The sequence below is a fragment of the Sylvia atricapilla genome, chromosome 7 (genome assembly GCF_009819655.1).
Source record: "Sylvia atricapilla isolate bSylAtr1 chromosome 7, bSylAtr1.pri, whole genome shotgun sequence".
Taxonomy (NCBI): Eukaryota; Metazoa; Chordata; class Aves; order Passeriformes; family Sylviidae; genus Sylvia; species Sylvia atricapilla.
Window position 1 is genome coordinate 33,288,206 of NC_089146.1, and position 21,169 is coordinate 33,309,374.

General features: G+C 42.0%; 1 protein-coding gene across 1 annotated transcript in view; it reads right to left on the bottom strand.

The window, feature by feature from the left end:
• Positions 1-21,169, bottom strand: part of LOC136363885 (von Willebrand factor D and EGF domain-containing protein-like) — a 165,470-nt gene that overhangs the window by 105,694 nt on the left and 38,607 nt on the right. Inside the window, exons 3-6 of the mRNA XM_066323353.1 lie at positions 14,085-14,310; positions 11,295-11,527; positions 3,060-3,149; positions 1,680-1,815 (exon numbers count right to left, since the gene is read on the bottom strand). Coding sequence (XP_066179450.1) covers positions 1,680-1,815; positions 3,060-3,149; positions 11,295-11,527; positions 14,085-14,310 — 685 coding nt within the window. The remainder of the gene's footprint in view (positions 1-1,679; positions 1,816-3,059; positions 3,150-11,294; positions 11,528-14,084; positions 14,311-21,169) is intronic.

Sequence of the window (21,169 nt, forward strand, 5' to 3'; positions counted from 1 at the left end):
ATAACAGCCCGAGTGTCATCTGAGGAAATAGCCTCAGGATGGAGCAACCACGGGCTAGAGCTGGCCTTAGTTTGAGCTGCAGAAATGAGTTGATCGAAAGTAACAGAAATTTTCCACTTCAGCAACAACTTCCTTCAAATATGAGTTAATTGGACGAGTTGTGCCTTCCTCCTGGCACCTCTTGGCACCAACACATCAAGCCCATTGACAGCTTGAAAATAGAATTGCTTCTGCAAGTCTTGTACCCTCTCTTTCTTCCAGTCAAGTGCACACTGTGGGACTGCAGGAGACCTTGGTGAGGGGTCAGTCTCAGCCTGATGTGCTGAGCTCAGCCTCCCCCACTTGAGAGCTCCTGGCCCACGCTCCCAGCGTTAGGGAGATTCTGAAAGCTTTGATCCATGCCTAAGAAAATGTGAGTTAAACACATGGCCTTGACTGGGACTAATTCGTCTCTGTCCTCAGAGCAGGAAGTGTCTGTGCTGCTCGGGGTCTTTGGGGGTGTCCCAGCACACAGCAGCCCTGACCCCCTAAACCCTCAGCATGAGGCAGCCTCTGCTCCACCCTGCTGTCCAAGGAAATCCTTCCCCATGGGCCCAGAGGATGTTCTCCTGATGGAGCAGCACAGACTCCAAGCCAAGAGCAACGTGTAGAGCAGAGCAGCACTGAGCCGTGGAGAAATGCAAAGTACTCCACGGACGAGAGCCAGCACAGCTGCTGGAACCATAAGGTGCTGCGCAGTTTAAGATCATTGTGTTATGATGTCATTTAAATTACTTTCCTTTCTTCTTGTCTAAGCACTTGGCTGATGCTGAGGAGAGCTGGGAAAGGGAATTAAAAAGAGAAAAATATCAGGAGCTCTCTGGGTTTTGCCAACATTTTTTAGAGCTGGCTTTTTGTGGGTAGAGAAACTGCAGCTGTAATCTTATCTCTAAACATTTCTCTCTCATTTCTCTCTTATGGGAGAGAAAGAAGTGACTTGTTAGAAAAAGGCTTGGGTGTTTTATTTAGTGCAAATAGAAAGTAAACACCTACGTGCCACCCTTAGGCAGGAAGGGTATTCCACCTGATTGACCTGAAAACAGCATTTACTGAATAAAAGGGTAAGAGTTTTCTCAGTGACATTGTCAATATGTTCAAGTCAATAAAATAAAAAATACCCTAAATGTTTAGAAAGAGAATAATACATAAACACAAGAATTTTTTTTCCTTCTGTATTAAGTTAGACAAAAACTATAAGCCAGCAAAGATAGAAAAAAGGCTTCACTATGCGTTTACTGAATAATAAATCTGCAGGGGAGCTTTTTATTGATAATTAATGAAATTATTCTACCTAAGAACATTCCCGCTACAAAAAAATCCCTTAAAATGGAATTTTATGCTCCTGGAATTTAAAATAAGTTCTTTTACTCTCAGTTATTTCATCCATAAATCTCAACAGACTACTATTCAGTTTATTGCTAGTCAGATTTATGGCTATGGGGTTTCTTTTTCTCTCAAAAACCTGTTAGATATTATCAGCTGTTTTATTTTGCAGATAAAAATATGGCTTAGTTTGCTGATTTTATGGCTTCTGCCCTTTGGTATTATTTATACATTATATTTTCTATTAGAATTCATTGTAACTTAAATACTGGAACAAGCAATCGCATTGATTTGATGTCAATATGTAAAACTCTTACCCAAGTCCTCAATACTCAGTTGCAAGGTAATTTTACAGGAATCATCCTGCCCAGGGCATGAAATGGGTACTGTGCTCAGGACAGTCAAAAGATGCTCCTTGCCATCCTCTGCAATTTCTAGTGATTCTGGGAAAAACTGGAAATAAGAAAACAATTTTTACATCATTTTGACAGGCAAGAGAGATGACAGATGAATCAGGCAATGCTGACATCTATGAAGTCTTAAGTGGTTTCAATCAATTATTAAGATATATAATTACCTGCAAAATAATAATAATCTTTATCATAATCTCTTTAATAATAATAAATTTTGCAATAGTGATCTTCAACTTTATGAGGTACAATTGCTGTTAACATACTTTAACATTTTTGGCAATTAAGAAAATGTTTGCAGTTCCCATATACAGTGTGTAATTGCTTCTCATCTCCAAATCTGAAAGCTGGCTTTTATTAAGCATGAGAATAATACTATAGAATTATTTAATTTTTAATATCTCTGGTTTAAAGGAGCTCCTATCCCAATGCAGTAGAAGAAAAACCATGGCACAAAGTCTGGCATAACCTCATGGTCATGGGCTCCATGTTTGTAGTCTGCCCTAGGTATGAAATAACTGCAAATTTGACCAAGTCTCCTTCCCTGTTATGGCAGGAAGAAGACTTGCTCTGCACATAAAATATTATAGGTTTGGAGACCTCTTTCCCCCAGGGAGAGAGCTCAGGTTGTGCCTCTTCTGTCTGCCCATTGTCCTGGGAAAAGAGCAGGAACAGCACTCAGGGCTAGTGGGAAATGGGAATTTCCACTCCCATTTATTCTGACATTTAAAAAAACTCCTCAGAAACTGTTCTTCAGATAACACACAGATTTTTGAAGCCCCTTTCATGGAGGCATGACTCTTTGATACTCAGAAGATTCCAAGATTTCCTGGACTGCCAGGTTGACAGCCTAATAATCCTTGAGTGGGATTAGACCTGCTCCTTACACCCAGTGTGAATTTATCTTCAGCAACTTCTCTTTGGCAATGCTTGACTGTAACAAGATGATAAAAATTCATATTTTGTCTTAATTTTGCTCTGGTTTAGTCCCAACAGAATTGTGGATCCTTGCAGGTTTGTGGGTGTGTCTTGCCCTCACACAAAATCCCCAGAGCTGTTCAGGGCACATTTATTAGGACATAGAGTTTTCTTTGCTCCTGCTTTGTGGCACATCAGTATCCACACATGCACAAGGTGCCAGTGGGTGCTTCAGGGTGTTTTACAGACAAACTGAAAGCCATTTCCTCAAAGTGAGCATGGAAGCAGCACTTGTGATGATCAGGACTTGTTTCCTCATCATGATTTTCAAGCTTTCTGTAGTCAGTGGCTCGGGGCTGTGGGCATTACCTTAATCCCAGCATAGAAACCTTTGCTGTCCTCAGGCAGTGACTGCTGCTCAGGAGCTCCCCTCCTAAAAGCTGTGACAGTGCAAAAGACCTGTAATAAATACACAAACAGCACACGCTATGGCATTTCTTGAATAACATTCGTATAATTATGCACCTTCCTGTTGCTCAGCATTTTTAAGCTTTCATTCTACTGCTGGAATATATTTTGGGGATTTAGGCTTTGAGAATATTTTTTGTGTAAATTTTGAGATTTGGAAGAATTTTATAATTTAACAAGCAAAGAAATGTGTCATTTTTCTCAAGAATTAATAACACTTTATGATTACAATGTATTTTCTTCTGCGGTTTTTAAACACCTTGGTTTGTCATTTTAACTCATTTTGATAAGGAAGAATTACACTGTTCGTGGGTGTCACTGTCAGAATTCAGACATTTGCTCTTGGGATCCCAGCCCCCAGTCTGTCCACTGGATCAAGTATCCTCTCTCTGTACCACGTTGGTAAGCATTTTATTCTAAATTTTAAATTAGTTTGACAGCCATCCAGTCTCAGAAACTGTGTCAGCAATCAGAGAAGCTCCTTTTCTTTCCTTATTGTATTATAAAAGATGATGCAGATGTGCCTATAGGGTTTATATTGTATTAAAAAAGAAAAAGAAAATTCACCCAAACAAAAAACTCCTCCAAACACAATGCGCCAGGACATTTATGTTGTATTCCTAGCACAGCCACACAACTTTTATCTCTGCTGAGCCTGCACACCATCTGCCAACTTAATGTTTCAATGGTTTCAGAAAAACCAAATTGCAAAAATCATTTCTGGGATCATAAGATTAAAATACAGAAATTTTCCTTAAAGCAAATGACAATGGACTCGGAAACTGTAGTTCTGAATATTTTTCTTTTTTTTTTAGCCTTCTTGAAAATAGGGGTAACAGATTGTGACATATTAAATCAAATTCCAGATACTCAGATGACATATTTATAGCTGCTGCCTTTTTTAAGCCTCAAGTAACCCACGAGGAAGAACTGGACCGATCCAATTTATTTTCCATTATAACAAAAACCTTGGGATAGATTTTCCAGCATCACTCACTCGCTGTGCTGATGCTTGTAGCTCTCACCTGCTGGCTCAGGCAGGACCCTCATACCACAAGCTGCTAAGCAGGTTCTGCACCAGGATATTCCCAGATTCACGTGGTGATATGAGCACGAGCTGCACAACAGCCTGCCTAAAAATTTTCCCTAAAAATCCCTCCTTGTTACCATCAAGCCATGAGTTTCCTCCAGACTAAAGAATCTTCTTTCCTGCCTCATTTGTGCACAGCAGAAATTCCCCACCAGCAATACAGGGTCGTTTGTAGGGCTGTGGGGAAAAAACAAGTGTTTTCTGTGCTCTTCAAGTGGATTATTTCCAGTTCAGCTCAGTCCCAAGCTTATGCGCCTTTTGGGATGTTTTTACCTTCACAATTTTTCTCACTCTCTTGCAGACAGCTCCAGACAGTTCGGCCCAGTGAAAATGGTGTCATTTGTTACATTAACAAGATGGAAGCCTTGAGGTTATACTGGGTGTACTGGGGGAAAAACAGACACAGATCTCACCTCACAGAGATACTTTGCAGTTAAAATTCCTCAGATATTTCATAGTTATCCAGTTTGAGTCTGAAGGAGAGCAAGTTGTTTTCTCCTCAAGGTAATAAGCCCCTGTTATCATTAGATATTTATTATCTCCATTCCTTCCCTAAAGGCTCGTGTTCAGCTTACAGACTTTTCAAAACGGTTCTTCTGCTGGGAAGGCAGAAAGTGAGTGCTGATCATGTTCCTGCAGCTTCTCCTGCAGCTGCCACAGGGGGAGTCTGCAAAATCAGGATCTGACAAGGCGGTGACAACAGAGACTTCAGATAGTGCATATTCCCTTACCAAAAAATAACCAGCACTGACCCCCTGGCAGAGCTCATTGAGCACATCACGTGCACCTGCATTGCAGATGATGTATTTGCACTTTTGGTTTTGGTGCTTGTCACCAAAACTGTCCCCACTGAGATTCCCTGTGAGCACAGCACGAGGAGCATTTGTGCCAGGCAGGGAGCAGCAGCCACAGGCAGCAGGGACAGCCCAGCACTGACAGAGGTATTGCCTGGTGATCTTCCCCAAAGTGATATTCTGGCAATTATCAGCATCCAGCCTCCTTGTATTTCCTCTCATATATATTTTAGGGGTATATTTTATTGATAAAGCAGCAAACACTCAGATAAAAATTTACTCCCAAATGATACACTGAGATCTCTGCAGCCTAGCAGTCCATCCCAGGTCAATCTTCAGTGCTTTTGGAGGTCAGCATGAACTTTAAAAATTCAAAATGTATGGATGGCCAGCACAATTTACATTTTGTTCCTATCTTTTATATCATCCCTTGTATTGTCTCTTCCCTGTAGGGTGCACACCTCACAATCAGCAGGTATGTTCATCAGCTGCTGAGCTACAGGCTGACAGTTTGTCACACAATTATGATAGTCATTCCAAGGAGGAAGGTTTTTTTTGTTTTTGCTTTCAGCTAAATACAAACTCTTTTTTTCTGCACTTCAGTAATCAAATTTTTCTTTCCCTTTTTGTTGTTCCCCCCCTACACCCATCTCAGGATGCAGTCTTTTTAAAACAAAGAGATAAAAGCACCACTGACAGCAGTATGCTGATGGCCGTGACAAGTTAGGAAGTATTTTTCCACAAACTCATTGGATGTGTTAAAAAAAAAGTCAAATTCTATTTTTTCATCATCTCTTTTAAAGGGACAGGTGTCCTTGGACAGGATGAATGGATTTCTTCTTAGCATGGGATGCTTCCTTTTTCCTGTGTGCTGGCAAAACTTCCCATAGGGCAGAAAACTTATTCTAGGCACAAAACTCTTATCAAAAAAGGCTCATTTAGCTAAGAAGTGTCTCCCTTCACATCTGTTGGAGCAGATTTCCCCTGTCCATGGACTCAAACAGAGTTATACCCATTTTGACATGAATCCCATGAGCAGCTTCTTTAGCTAAAAGCAGAAGTCAGTCATTAATCTGGTGGGGGTCTCAGTTCTGTGAAACAATTTAGAAGAATATTTTAATCCTAGGACCTGTCACCATCTCCCGAAAATTTCTCCCTAATAACTTGCTCATTAAAACGTGGGTATTTCCCCCTATAGCTTTCAGATAATTCAAGTTTCCTCCAAATCAGTTGTTTTTTACTAATTTTGATGATAATAATGTCTTCAAATCAACCTTTCCCACTAGCTAACTCTGAACGTAGCGTGGGGAGTCCAGCTGGGGCATGGGAGGGATGTTTGCCAGCAGATCCAGCTTTGCCCTGGCTCCTCTCCATCAGCCCTGTGCTCATATAAAGGGTTCGGTTAGCAAAGGCGGCTTCTCAACCCCAAGAACCATTTAGGGTTTCCTACTGCTGGCCATTCCCTCAGCAGGGATATCTGGTGCTGCTGGAAGGTGCAGGTGCCGAGTCTGAGGCTGGTTGTTAACCCTGGGGTTGGATGCAGCCTCCTGCAGGTGTATCACCCATGTCAGAGGGCAGGCTGGGCTGCAGGGCTGAGCCCCAGGAAACACTCCTGGACTGAAGGGCTGGCCAGGGAATCACCACAGCAGGTGAAAGGTGTCTCCTGATGGCTGTCAGGGCACTGGGGCTGCCATTGCCTTCTCCATTAAACACTAATGGGCTGAGGTCAGAAAAACCTGGAGTCACCACTCTGCTGGGAGCTGGGGGGGTGTGGGAGGGAGCTGTGGTTCACAGCCTTGATGAAAAGAGCAAAGGATGAGCAGAACTGAGGGATGACATTTCTAGGGGAGCCAGAAGAAAAGTAGTTCTCATTAGCTCGAGAAAATGATCTGACTGTGGGTATTTGCAGAAAGGGGCAGGAACAAGGTCTCTGGGAAGGCTTTCCAGAAGGGTTAGCAGGAAGGGGAAAGTAGGGAGAATCTGTCTTTGATTTAATTAATGAACTAGACCTTGCAGCTTTAGAACACAAATCACTCCCTGTGAGGGGCTGCTGGCTCTGGAAAGGAGGGAGCAGGTGCAGCTGTGTGACCTGGCACTGCAGGTAGTCCAGCTCTGCTCACTTTGCTACTGGCTGTACAGGAAGAAGGCAGCTCTTCCCAGTTGTCAAATGGCCAGGCAGTGTGTGGAAGCTGACTTTAGGTCATTATTCTGCTAAGGAAGGAAATTTTCCCAGGGTAGTAGTAAGGTGTTTTATCATCTGCAGAGTTTTTGCTCATCAACTCTCTGACCCTTTCTGCTTTAAAATCTCTACTCGAGTTCACCTAGAGTTCTGTTTCTGAGGGGATGCTTCTCATTTTCTACCTGAAGGTTGAGGAAGAAATTGTAAACTCAGCTGTGACCTACAAACAGGCAGGTCTTCCTATCCCTGTTGATTTTGATGAATCCAGTGGCTGGAAGGGGATTAGCAGTTAAGTAGGGGAAATGCCACTTTGTCACTTTGGAGTCCAGATGCTGGTGCAGACCTCTGAACTGGGCAGGGGCAGAGTCTGAGTCAGTGAGAGCTGAGCCAAGGGCATGAGGTGACCCCAAAGGGGACATGGTGAGAGTCAGTGCTGACTGGGGGTCTGTAGGGTGGGTCCTTAGTATTTCTGAGAGAGGAGAAGGGGCAAATCCTCAAGATGGCCTTCTAAGTGCTTGAGTACTTCCACGGGTATAGACTGAATATGATTTAACATTTATGAGCCCACAGGCCCAGGATTTTCCATCTCAGTGCAGTAAATGTAGTGGATCCATCATCTGGTATGAGCTGCTTCTCTCCCCTGAGCTGAACTGAGACATGTCTTAGAAGTGCTGGCAGTAAAACAACAATCCTAATTCCTTGAGAGCTGAAGTGTAAGTGCTCTGCAAGATTTGGCTTTCTTCAGCACAAAAAGCAACAGGACTGTAAGATCTCTTGCCTCCTCCCTGGAGGTGTTTAAGGCCAGCTTGGATGGGGTTTGGAGCAACCTGATCTAGCAGAAGGTGTCCCTGCCCATGGAGGGGGGCTGGAACTGGATGATCTTTGGGGTCTTTTCCAATCCAAACCACTCTGTGAAATTTCATGCTTTTTCTCTTGTGAGGAAAAAACAGTTATTTTATATATTGAGGCAATAATTTGCTATCTTTTTGGCTGGGGCATAATCTCCTTCTGTTGCAGAATGCCAGGCAAAGCAGCCACTTCTATCACAGAGTTCAGAAAGGCTGGTTTTGCTTAAATATTCTTATTTCACAACAAGCACCATGGTTTATGTAGGGTGACAATTGCTCCTCACCATGTGAACTTTTAGATTGCTGTGCTGAGCAAAATCTGCACGGTTTTCTTTTAAACACCTTTCTTTCTTAGCATAACTCATTACTCACAGTGTGCTGCTATAATTTATAGATGGCTGTGCCTCGAGGAATGAAATGACCTCTGTCACTATCACATAAATAAGGCTTAGGAATGCCAGGATTTTCATATCAGATGGAGAAGGCTTCTTTCAGAGCTTATAGAGAAATAGTGGCATGTTATAGATTTATTTAAGACTGCAATAGTTTCATGAACATTAGGCTGCCAGCATTACTGTCCAATAGCAGAATTGGAACCCAAATATGGGGGGAAGAAAGGACACATGATGGCTATTAAAAAATAACTGGCGGTTGAGTCGATACAAGTTCAGGAATGTTGGCTGGTAAATCTCAGCTCTTCTCTGAGGTTTGACTGCGTATTAAAATATATCAATAGCTGTTCCATTATGTGACTGACCTATTACCTGGAGACTTTTTTACAGACAAAGAATAGCATCGACATCAACCACCCAAAAAGTGAAGTAAAAAAAAATTGTCTTCCTTGGCTGTAGTTTTTTGTCAAGAAAGAAACAGAGGACAAGCTGATTTCGGGCCCTGAATAGATGGAACCAAATGCAGGTTATTGGGCAGGTAGAGATAATCAGTTTAAAAGGTTCAAAGAAGGCAAGTAGTTTTCAAAATGCTACAAATTATCTGTCCTGGGGGGACAAATTCTGCCTTGAATGCTTCTCATTCACCCTGGCAGTGCACAGCCTTGGGGATGCTACCACTGGGCTCTGCATGGAGAAGGGGAAAAGTACTGGAAAGTGCTCTTCATTTGCTGTCTCCTCCCTCCTTTTATCAGTGTGAATCTGGCCTCCCTTTAATGCTGCTTGAGAGACTATTCTTCCAACTGCATCTTTCTTGGGCAGATGAGAGTTACCCATTGCCTCTGTGTGGCAGAGTTTGGTGCCCAGGGTTTGATTCTCCTTTTAATGTTAACCTTTAACCTTTCCTCTAGGGTAGCCCTACAAATGTTAAATCTCTTCAGATTTGCACCACTGGAGGTGAGAGTCTTCTCTTTTTTGACTCCTGTTAGGCATCCAGACTGGGATGGCAAACACAGTGAAATGCTTTTTTTAAAATCTTTAATTTTGTAAAACTGAATTCTCAGTTGCAGCTGAAGCTTTGTCATTTGGTTTTCACCCGTGATGATTTATGGATAATTATAATTAGTCAAATAGGCCATGAAGACCTTTAAAGCAGCCTAAAAATGAAGAGAACACTTTAGTCTCACTAAGCCCACTAAATTAAACACGTAGTTTCAGCAGAGGACAGAGAAGGGCTTACTGGAAACTTAATACAATAAAATAGTCTTATAAAGATTTGGCAATGCTGCTTGCGAACAGAGCCATATTTTCTCTGAATCCCTCAGGACTGTTAAAACAAGATTTGAAGTGATTGCAAGTGAAATTATTTTGATGACAATATGTCTTCACAGCACAAACTTGTCTTAAACTGGCAGAATTATCTGCCTCGTGTTATAACACGTGAGGGCTCAGTCAGTCAGATTCTGAACGGGGCTAAAGACATCGTTACCTCAGTCAGCACTTCTCAGGCCACATCTGGAATCCTGTGTTCATTTTGGGTCACCACTACACAAAAACATGTGGGCAGACTGGAGAGGGTCCAGGGAAGGCCACAAAGATGAGCCAAGGCCTGGGAAGCTGCCCTGTGATGAAACGTTGGGAAAACTGGATTCATTCAGCCTTGATAAAAAAGTGCTTAGGGGAAACCTCCTCACCATGTTCCATTTCTTAAAGAGTGGATACAAAGCAGATGGATGGTCCCTTTTTACAAGTAGTAACAAGGAAAAGATGATGGAAAATTCAAATTCAACACAAAAAGAATTTTTCTCACAATGAGAACAGTTATCCATTGGAGTCATCTCAGCAGTGGTGGATTCCCTAACATTGGACACTTCAGGTTCAGCAGGAAAGGGTGCTGGGATACCTTGCCTAGACTATGCTTTTGCCAAGAAAATTTAGACCAGATGAACCCCGAATCCTCTGTTTGGTATTCTATGATTCCATGATCTCAAAGAAGAGCTGCAAAATGCCAGGACTGTTTCCAACCCACTTTTAACGCCAGGCTGTTATCATTATTTATTCTTTCAAGTTGCTGTAGCATCACTAATGTCCCTCTGCCTATAAAAGTTAGGAACCTAATTTAACTTTAAGAGTCTCGTTTCTGTACTATAAAAGGCCATGAATTCATACACAAGTCAATTTTTTTTTACATCTGTATTGGTTTCTGTTTTGTTGTTGTTGTTGAGAGCAGATCATTGTTGCTGTGTAAGCCATCAAATATACTTCTTAAAGATTGTTTTGTAATGAACTCTATCTTTCAGTATGCCATTGAACCAGGAATTTGGAATCAGAGAGGCAGAACAACATGAAAAAAACCCATAAAATGAGTCTCCCTCTATTTTAAAATGTACCAATTTTTTTTTTCTGTGAAAAGATGTTATTGTGTCTCTGATCCATGGATATAAAAATTACTGAGTGCATGCGGCTGAGCCTGCTGCAAAATCTCACTGCCGAAAGATACAAAAAAGTACTAAGCAAAAATTGGCTCAGGCACATATACCCACCACTTATACAAACCTCACAGCATTCAAGGTGCAATGTAACTGCAAATACTCAATTTGCCTTTAGAATGTGGTAAAATACCTTCCAAGAACTCACTGCATTTCAAAGAAATGTTACAGGTCCTGAACTAGGTTAATGTTATTAAATAATCTTGTCGCGGAACAATTTCAGGTCTTTTCCGGGCAGTAGCCTTAAGCATGAGGAGTGAAGAGCATCACTAATAAAAACCCAACAAAGAATTGCAGGAAGGTTTGGTCTCCCCTGGGTGTGTGACCCGTGCTGCTGGTGGCCTCACCGTGTCTCCCAAGCGGAGTTTGGCGCCGTCCATCTCCACGTGGGAAAAGGGCTGTGGGGTTGTCTCCTGGTGGATCTGCTCCCTCTTCCCAGGGCTGGAGAGGCGAGACCAGAGCACCCTGTACTGCACTGGGGGGTCAGGGGAAGGGGGGCTGTAGCTGCACCTCAGGTGGACTCGGCCTTGCACGAGCTCAGGAGTGATCACTGGTTGCAAAGCCGGGCCCGTGAGCTTGTCTGCAAGAGGAAAACAAAAGAGGGATGGAGCACAAAATGCTATTTTGTTGTTACAGTTGTTCACCTAACCAGAGGATGTCAATGTAATTAAGCACAGGAGAAGCACTACATTTTATGTTCCCGTGGCTTAATTAGTAACCACACAAGCAAGAAGATGTGTTTCGTGTGAAATGCAAAAATTGTTAATTGTGTACTGACTACCTATTGCTGTTACACCATCTGACCTGCTGGTTTTGAATGTGATTGGTTTCTTTCTCTGTGTGGTTTTTTATTTTATTTTATTTTTTTTTATTTTGCAGTGAGAGAAACATTATTTAAATGAAGCACTCAGATTAATACAAATTAATTACTCTGGCAAAGGTCATCAGCTTTGCATTTCCCTGGAGCACAGCCTTTTGATCCAAGTTCTGCAATAAGCACAGAAGAGATAAGAGAAATCATTATGTTGCAGAGGTAAACTGACACCCAGAAAGCAGCTAGCCCCTATTGCCTTACTGTGAAGATCCTTTTCAGGCTGTTTTAGGATGTATCTAGGCTAGGTCTGCTCAATATAGTCTCCTTCTGCCCAGAATAATGCCATTGCTCTAAAAATACAGCTTACTTTCTGTAGGCTTCGACAAGTAATAAAGTCTGAAATCTTTCCTCCAGTTAAACTCACCTAGAAAGTAGAAACAAAGAGAGGTATAATGGTGTAAGGGGTTGTTTTTCATCTCTAGAGACCCAGACTCAAACAAAACATGAAGTTGGTTCAGATGTTTTGAAAGGATAAATTAAGTAACTTTTTTGGAGGAGTGTAGAAAATATAATACGTGAGAACCCCAGAGAATAAAATATGAAGCTGTTCCAGGAGAACAGAGAACCAATGTGTTAACATCTGTCCAGGGCAAACAGCAAGATGTAAGAAAAAGAAACAAGTTGCTTAAAAGATGAATAAAGACCAGTTGTTTATACCCTTTTCTATTTCATTTCTCAGAGAAGCTGCCTCAGACTGTGGCTCACATCATGACTGTGAGCAGGAAATTATCCCAGAAGGACAGAGGTGGGTGATCAGCTCAGGGGAGGATGTGAGTGGAATTGCAAGCACGAACGCTGCTTTTCCCAGCTGTGTCCTTTCTGCCAAGTTATGGAGTTTTAAATTCTTTTTGTTTTGCAGCTCAGAAGAGCTGACTGGTGTCCTGCTCCTGAACCTCCAGCAGAAGGGGCTGGGGAATTGACCCTGACACAAAGCCATGACTGTGCCAGCTGGACCCAGCTGAGCCTCCTGTGGTGCAATACTTACAGCTGAATTTAAGTCAGTGAGGACAAATACCTCCAGCTTTAGGTGTTTTCTAAAATCCAATGCATGAGACTGCAAAAACATCCTAAAGGCAAGAAATTAAGGACTCTGAAGGACTGGACCTCACTGTAAATGAGATTGGGATAGATGGGAAGGAATAAGCTTTATTTTATTAGAAATGCAGGTGGCTTTATGTCTTTCACTGAACAGGTGTGAATCATCAAATACGACAAAATTATTCACTCAAAATGTATTGGGCAAAAAAATTCTTTCAACAAGAGTAGTAGAAATCTTATAATTTATAAAAAAGCCAAGCTTAAACTGAAAAATGACTCTATTCAGTTAAAAAGTAATTTCTGAGTAAGAATCGGTTTCATTTATTTTAATGGATTTTATTTTATTTCAAATAGTGAATTAATCTCATGTTCTTTGAGCCTTTCTTCCTTCCTCTTCTTCAAGTAGGAATGTTAAAATATTGATAAAGATAAGAGAATATTTATCTTTCTTTTTCAAAATTTATTTAGCTTGGATTTTGCCCAGTTGAAAAGCTGATAACCCTAGTTTCTCCGTGCTGTTGTTTCTGTCCAAGCACACTAAAAGGAAAGTATAAAGGTAATTTTTTCATTTTGAGAAGGAAGCATGTTTTCTGATGGAATCTACATGCACCTGGCCATGCTCTGAAGTTCAGGAGGTTTAACTGAATGAGCAATTGCTTTCTCCTTTCCCTTTGTTTCCTAGCTACCGAACAGGGGTTACATCTCTCGTAGTAGGCTGAAAATTATTTCTGAGGAGAACAATTATATAAATGTCATGAAAAAGATGTTATCAATTTAGTTTTTTTTTTTTTTTTTTTTTCCTTGCAGACTTTCAGAATTCCTTTTTTTTGAGGGGGTATACTGGTTATTAAAGATAAGAAGAGGCCTTAGAGACAGTATCCTGGATACAGTGCCATGGTACAGCTGAGACGCCTCTGCTCACTCTCTTTGCAACTTCAAGCCAAAGTGGAGCCAAAGACAGTGGGAAAGGTTACATGTGAGCTGTAACCAAGCAAAGAACGCTTCAGTAATACACACCAGATTACATTTTGCACTGGTAATAGGAGCTATTCTTCAGGAACACCTTGGACTGCCACTGATTTATTTTCTACACGCTCTGCGCCTTAGCGGGAGTGACGCTTGACTCGCAAGGTCACCGAGATGTACATTGCAACACCAGGGCCTTTGAACACCCAGCCTGAGAGGCATAAGTAATCTTATTGATAAATACTTCACTGGTGCTCACCTTCTGCACAGTAGCCCATGCATCCTGGAGTGGGCTGCAGGAGATACACAAAGAAAGCGCCGCAGTTCCTGACGGCGATGGGGATCCGGAACAGGCAGCAGTCCCTGGTGCCCCCAAAGACCTGCCAGGTGGCACAGCCTGTGAGACTCTTGCTCTCCCCAGGAGCTGGCAGGGATTCAGACTTCAGTGACAGCCACACTGGAGCTTGTGTCCCACATTTGTTCATCTGGGGGTGCACACAAAAGGAACCGTTTACAGCAAGTGTGGTCAGACCGTGTGGAGATCGCTAAAACCCATAGCCTGAGTGTGCTGAACCTGGAGGGTCAGTGAAAAAGCCTTGTAGGTGGGGATGAAAATGTCTTGCTCGGTTTTGAGGGCTGTCTTTACACAGATAAAATGCTTTAAGAGCACAATAACAGGATTCCAAAGGGTTTTCCTCTGGTTTTGGTTGGTTTGCACAAAGATGAAAGCATGAGAGCAGGCTAGATCACCTGCCTCCAAAACAGCTGCCCTGCCCTTCCAGCATACTCTGGATGTGTTTGTGGGGCCTGTACCTCTCCCTCATTCTTGAAGAAGGATGGAGAAAACATGTGCAGGATATATATGAATTAACTTCTAAATTTTAAAAAAAAAAATATTTTTTTGCCTTCAGGCTTTTATCTATTAACAAATTCCCCGAGTACCCTGAGCACAGGAAATCCCAAAGCAGAAGGCATTGGGCCTCAATGGTTTAAATGACAGCATGTTGAGTCATGGCCAGGAGAGACCGATTTCCATTTCCCAACTTAAGGATGTGTGTTCAAGAATCTCAGATCTGAGCTGCCCTCTGTACCTCTCAGGCTCTCTCCCCTGACTGAAGGAACATGGTTCTCTAAAGCTGTCTTTAATTTAAGCACCTGGGTGAGGAGATTAGGTGTAATCAGGGCCTTATTAAATATACAAAGCCAATTACAATGGTGACTCATTTCTCTGCACCATTACCTAGCATTTGCCAATATGCAAAGCACAGAGGTATTTGAGCTAAAGTTTGGAAATTATTACCAAATACTGACAATAATTTGCTCTCAGATATCAGTCATATCCAGCAGAGTGTGACTGCTGCTGTCTCTTTGCATTTCTTCATCCAGTGACAGTGAACCATCTCTACGAGTCCGATTTGGGGAACGTGATTCCTCCCAGTGTGAGTGTTTGGGTATAAATCACATTGGGAAAAAAAAAACAAACAGCAAACTCCAAGCCTAAAACCCATCATTTCCCCCCATTTGCCCAGGTTTGCTGCTTCACTTTCAAGATGGAAAGTTATTTGTGACAGCAGGGGAAGTGGTGAAAGTCAAAGGATAAATTTATGAAGCCATGCACCAGTGCTCCCGTGCAGTACCTGGGAGCTACTCAAGCCAGAAAGCAGCACCAAGGGAGAAGGGGTGCACACCCAGGAAAGCAAGGGTAGTTGAAGAAAAATCAACAGTGTGACATGACACAGTCTGATTTCCATTTGGAGCTGGTTATTGTCAGGCTTCTGAAAACAAGGGTTCTAGAGAGACACCGCTGCAATTGTCCAAGGTTGTTGTTTGGTTTTTTTTTCTTTCCTTGAAAAGTGGCAGCAGCAGAGCAGAGGGGCTGACCCTGCCTCCCCGGTTCAGTGTCCTGGTGGTCTTGCAGGTGGCACTGGAGCTCACACAGTGCAGCAGCTCCCTGGGGAGGAGCAGCCTTCCAGCACTGTGTAAGCAAAGGACAAGAGGGGACCAACAGAAAAATTATTCTAGGTGGAAATTTAGACATTTCCTCCCTTTCTTTAAAAGCCACCTTGTATGTAACTTTTAAGAGTTTTGTTCGGTTTGTTTATTCACAGCTTTAAGGGATATAGGTGCCTTCTGTGCTGGTAAAAATACAGAAGATGGGAATTTGTTGCATCCTGGTGAACTTCTGACCCAGAGTGTGAGATGTGGTGTGAAGAAACATGTTTCCAAAGCAGGTTTATGGGCATGCACTTGTAATGACCTGAGTGAAAAAAAAAACAACATCCAGAGAAGCAGCATGGGAGAAGAGAGAAGGATGGAAACTGGAGTTCAGTGGTCTCTGCTCCATACTCATCTGGATGTGATACCTGCAACCTGAATTTCCTCTCACACAAGGAAACTACAAGTTTCAGCGCCTCTGCATGTGAGTAAAGACTGCTGGACTGGAAAATTCTTTTTGAAATTACACTGAAGTGCAGGTATTAGTGAGTTCACCTTGGAGGTGTTTGTAGCTACATGAGCTGGGAAGAATTAGTTATGGGGAGCAGAGCAGCAGGGTGGGTGAGCACTGGATCTCAGTGGATGTGTGCAAACTCAGAGAGTCTTGTAGGAAATGGTTTGGTGAGGAGACACAGCGCAGCCTCCCCGTCCCAACTGAAAAAATACTCCTACAGTTCTCTGCAAAAGAACTTTTGTTGCTTAAAATGAGCTATAGCATCCATCTGATGCTGCCTGTACCAATGTGGCTGGTGCCAACACGTCAGTGCTGCTCCACTGGGAGTGCAGCTGCTGGGCTGCCTCTGGCCAGGCACACACAGTGCCTCAGTTTCTCTGGCTGCTTGACCTTGGGCAAATAGCAAACCACTGGCTCTCTGTGTACCTCACTTTGTTATCTCTCAAGCAGAGGTGGAGGTGGCTGAGATGCTGATAGCATTTTGGTGCCTTGCAGCAGTGCTGGGAAGATAATTCATTAATGAGACACCCATCTCTCTGCTGTGCTGGGGGTCATGTAGATAAATAGATGTGAGTGCTTTCTGGCTGTGAAGAAAAGACAAAAAGTGATCCATACATAAAAGTGGGCCTAAAGCTCTTGTTAACACACAGAGGAAAAACTGAAATGCTGGAATAAGAGGATGGTGATTTCCCCCTCTGTTATTATCCTCACCAGCAGTTTCATTTCACCAGAGCCATTTCAGTGCTGGAGAGTGTGGATTAGCATTGCTGATGTCAGCATGCAGTTTTCTGATAAACCCCCACTGGGATCTCCTGCGTTAGCTGTGGCCAATCTTGCACTGAAACCACTTGAGCAAGGCAGTTTGTTATGTAACATGCACAAATTACAAGCAATGACCAACCCTTACAAGGGTAAAAAATCAGACTATGAGACAGGAAGTCGTTGTACCAAACTGTAATACAGGATTACAGGCTGGCCAAGGAAGGACTTTGGTATAAATCCTGTATTTCTGTTTTCCTGGCAGCTCTGTGACACACATGAGTTTATTTTCTGTTATGAGCTGTGTGTGGTCTTTCTGAGTCAGGCAAGTTGCCACCCACTAGCCAAAAGGATTTGCTGCGTGAGGCTTCTGTGAATTAGAAGACAGACCAGGAAGGCAAGGGCAAATGTATATTCTTGTGTTCAACCAGCAGTAGAGATAAGAACAGGAAAAAAAACCTGAAAAATAAAAATAAAAATAAAAATAAAACCAAAGAAACTTAGAAGAACAATCTAGGAGAAGAGGTGTCAAAGAGCCAAAATTTTTAAGTCCCCGCTGTGGCATACTTTGCATTGAACTTTGTACCTGTCATTTGGGAGAGTAACCAGAAAATTGACTAGAGAGACAGCAAAAAACTGACATTTAGGGCAGAGCATTTACCTGCAATGCCTGCAGTCTCTGCTGCTCTAAGGATGTTGGAGAGACATGAAAGTCTCACAGCCCCACCCAGCAGCATCTCCAAAAGGAAGGAGGAATGACACAGCTGCCTCTATAGGAGAGCAAACTCCACAAGTTCAAGTGTCCACGTTTTGCACAAAGGAGAGTTTTTCCAACACAAAAGGGACACTTCAGGCTGTTCACACCCTTCTTTAGTATCTTTCCATACTTTATCCAATTGTAATTAAGTGGTGTTAATAATTTTCAAAGCATTTTATAAAACCTTACCCAACAAATCTTTGCAACACCTCTATGTGGCAGGTAAGCATTCATTAAGTATTTTTGATTCCTAATATTAGGCACCAGATAATAATTTAAATAATGAAATTTAGAAAACCTAAACAATAAAAAAAAAAATTGCCTAAAGAAAGGAACAAGCCATTATTGTTTAATCCAATGATGTCTGCTTCCATTTGCTCGGGGTTTGGAGTATCAACCAGTTTGATTGATTGAACACTGAGGTTCTTCATAACTGCACAAAGAAATCAAGCTCAATTGTTCTTGTCACTTGGGTATAGCTGAAATTATGCTGTTAAAAATAAGTAGCACCATATGTGAGGAATGCATTGTTTTAGTTGGATGGAGATGGAAGGCTTTTTGGTGTGCTGCTGCTTGGCAGTTAAAGCATTGTGATTTTGCATCTGTTATCCACTCAAAACTTTACTTTAGCTTTTTTTTTATATATTTCTTTGTAGTCAGTTAAAGTAAATAAGTTTTGTTTTGTTTTGTTTTTTTTTTTTTTTTAATTTCAGTCTGGGGCCAAACTCCACAGAAATCAGTTTACGTCAGGAATATCTGTAGCAGCAATTAAACTGGTGCCTGTCTTGTTTTTCTTTTAAGCACATGCCTCTGAACAATAAAGGCTGTAATTGTAATTTCTACAGAAGGGTTTTTGCATGTCTGCAAAACAAACAAGAAAAACAAAGGCTCTTCATACCTACCATTATGATTTGGAATATTCACGTATGTGTTCAAGAAAAAATTAGAGATGAAATAATACCTTGAAAGTGTCACTTGCTTTAAAATTCATAGAACAATTGCAAATCAAAGTGGGGCTGGATTCAGAGCAAAGTAATAATTGAAACAAAATAATAAATTAATCGTATGCGGCTGAGGTACTGTGCTCTGATTGTGAGTATAAAATGTTCTAGAAGAGGTTAAAGAGGAGGGAATGAAACTAAGTATGGAAAAATAAATCCTTTTCTCTAGGGACTGATATTAAACTTTGTGAGCAGGTTAGATTTGACACACTTTAACATGACCTTGTTTTACACACCAAAGATTAACATTTAAACCTATGTTTGATCTTAGTATATATGCAAAAAATAACCCTATATTGCTAAAAATAATACCATTGATAAAATACCAACCCTTACTGCATGACACATTCTTCATTTACACATGGACATTTACAGTTGTACAAGAATTTAGAGCACACTCAGATTTGGAGAGGGTTTTATTAATTTAGAGGATGAAATTTCTGAAGAAGGGTAGTGGAAGTTATCCTGATACCCCATCACAGGCAGGTATTACTGGGCATTTCCCAAACAGAATCTCATATCCATAAGTACCCTGTAGAAAAGCTTGCTACAGAACTGTGTGTGCCAAAAAATTGCAGTTCTGGGGCTGGCTCATGAGAGAGAAATTTGTTTAAATCACAGACTCACAGATCTGTGGAGTTGGAAGGGACCCACATGGATCATCAAATCCAAATCCTAGCCCTGCACATGACAACCCCAATAGTCACACCAAGTGCCCAAGAGCATTGTTCAAACACTTCTTGAGCTCTGTCAAGATCTGTGGGTCACTTCCTTGGAGTTCTTGGAGCTGTGATCACTTTCCTGGCACTTTCACTTCTGTTCAGTGCCCAACCAGCTCTGAGGGAAGAACCTTTTCCTAATATCCAACCTAAACCTCCCCTGACACAATTTCAGGCCATTCCCTCAGGTCCTGTAGCTGTCACCACAAAGAAGAGATCAGTGTCTGCCCCTCCTCTTGCCCTCACAAGAAAATTGAACAACCCATGTCTGAGCCAGGAGGTCTCTGAACCAGGGGTTGCTGTTGATGTGCAAAAATGAAATTATTTCCCTTTCCTGCCATTCCCTCCAGAAAAAGTCATTCAGCTGCTGGTGAGGACAAGCACCTGGGGCCAGTGGAACTTCTCCACAGGAAGAAGAGAATGTTCAGCCCATTTCTGGCTTTGCTGTGAGCGTGGTGTGGCATTTGAAATTTGCATTACAGGCAGCAGCATGCACTGCTCTGCTGTAATCCACACATTGATCTTTTATCTGACTGTGGAGCAGATCTTCAATAACATTAGTGTGTGATGTTCCCTCACATTTCTTTTTAGTGTTTATGCCTCCCGTGGGGCCTGCCCGTATGTAGATGTATCCAGATGCATGCATATACCCTGTGTTATTTTAATTCAGAAGCTGGAATTTCTGTAATTGATGTATGTTTTCCCATATTGGCTGTTAAGTGCTTCTCTGTATGTGTAATAGATTTTCTGTTGAGCTTTAATTTTTCCACCTTTTATTCTTCCTCTGAAGGTCATTTTACTATGGTTTGGCCATGTCTGTACATTGTTTCTTGCTTCTTAATATACTGCCTTAATCTTAGTAAAAGCTTCACTATACTTTTATTCATTTAGTGGTTTCGCCTTTCACAGAAAATTTGGCAGTTCTTGAAGAAGAAACCATGATCTGTAGCAGAAGCCTCAATACCTGAGGATCCAAAATATCCAAATTTTTATTGGACTTCTACTACAATATATTTTTGGATGAGGAAGTGGCTGTGGCCAGGAGTACATGTCCAGGATCTGGTAATTGCTGTGCTTCCTTCGGGACCACAGGGGGAAAAGCAGGGAAGAAACAGAGGGAGGAAGGTCAGGATCATTTGTTACCCGCCCTGAGAAATTCAGCAGGCAAAGCCTAAATTGGAAAGCTCTTTCAATCAAAACCATTTTGTCACTGGAGGAATAAGGTTATGGACAGCAGTTGGATTCGAGGGATGGCAAGTTCAGGAATGCAATTAATATTTTCACTTTCTCTGACATAAAAGGTTTTGGGTTTTTCATCTGTCATTTTTTCCCTTTTGTATCTTGTGAAGTTTTCTTCAGTCTTTTCTCCTTTCCCTCCCCCACCCCTTTTTCTATTAAATGAGGGGACGAGAAGCAGCTCCTGAAGAGCTGCTGCTCGTTTTTTATTGCAGAGTTTGCCGTGCCCCTGAGCTGTGGCTCGGTTGCATTCTGGGGCTCTCACAACCCCAGTGTGTGACCTGTTTCTCCTCCCTGTCGAACAGAAGCCTCCCTATGGTTATGAAACAACATGCAGACAGGGAGATATTTTTTATTGTGAAGGTTTATTTCGTGGCAGGATTCAGAACACAGGCCTTGAGAGGCTGTCTGGAGGAGACAGGC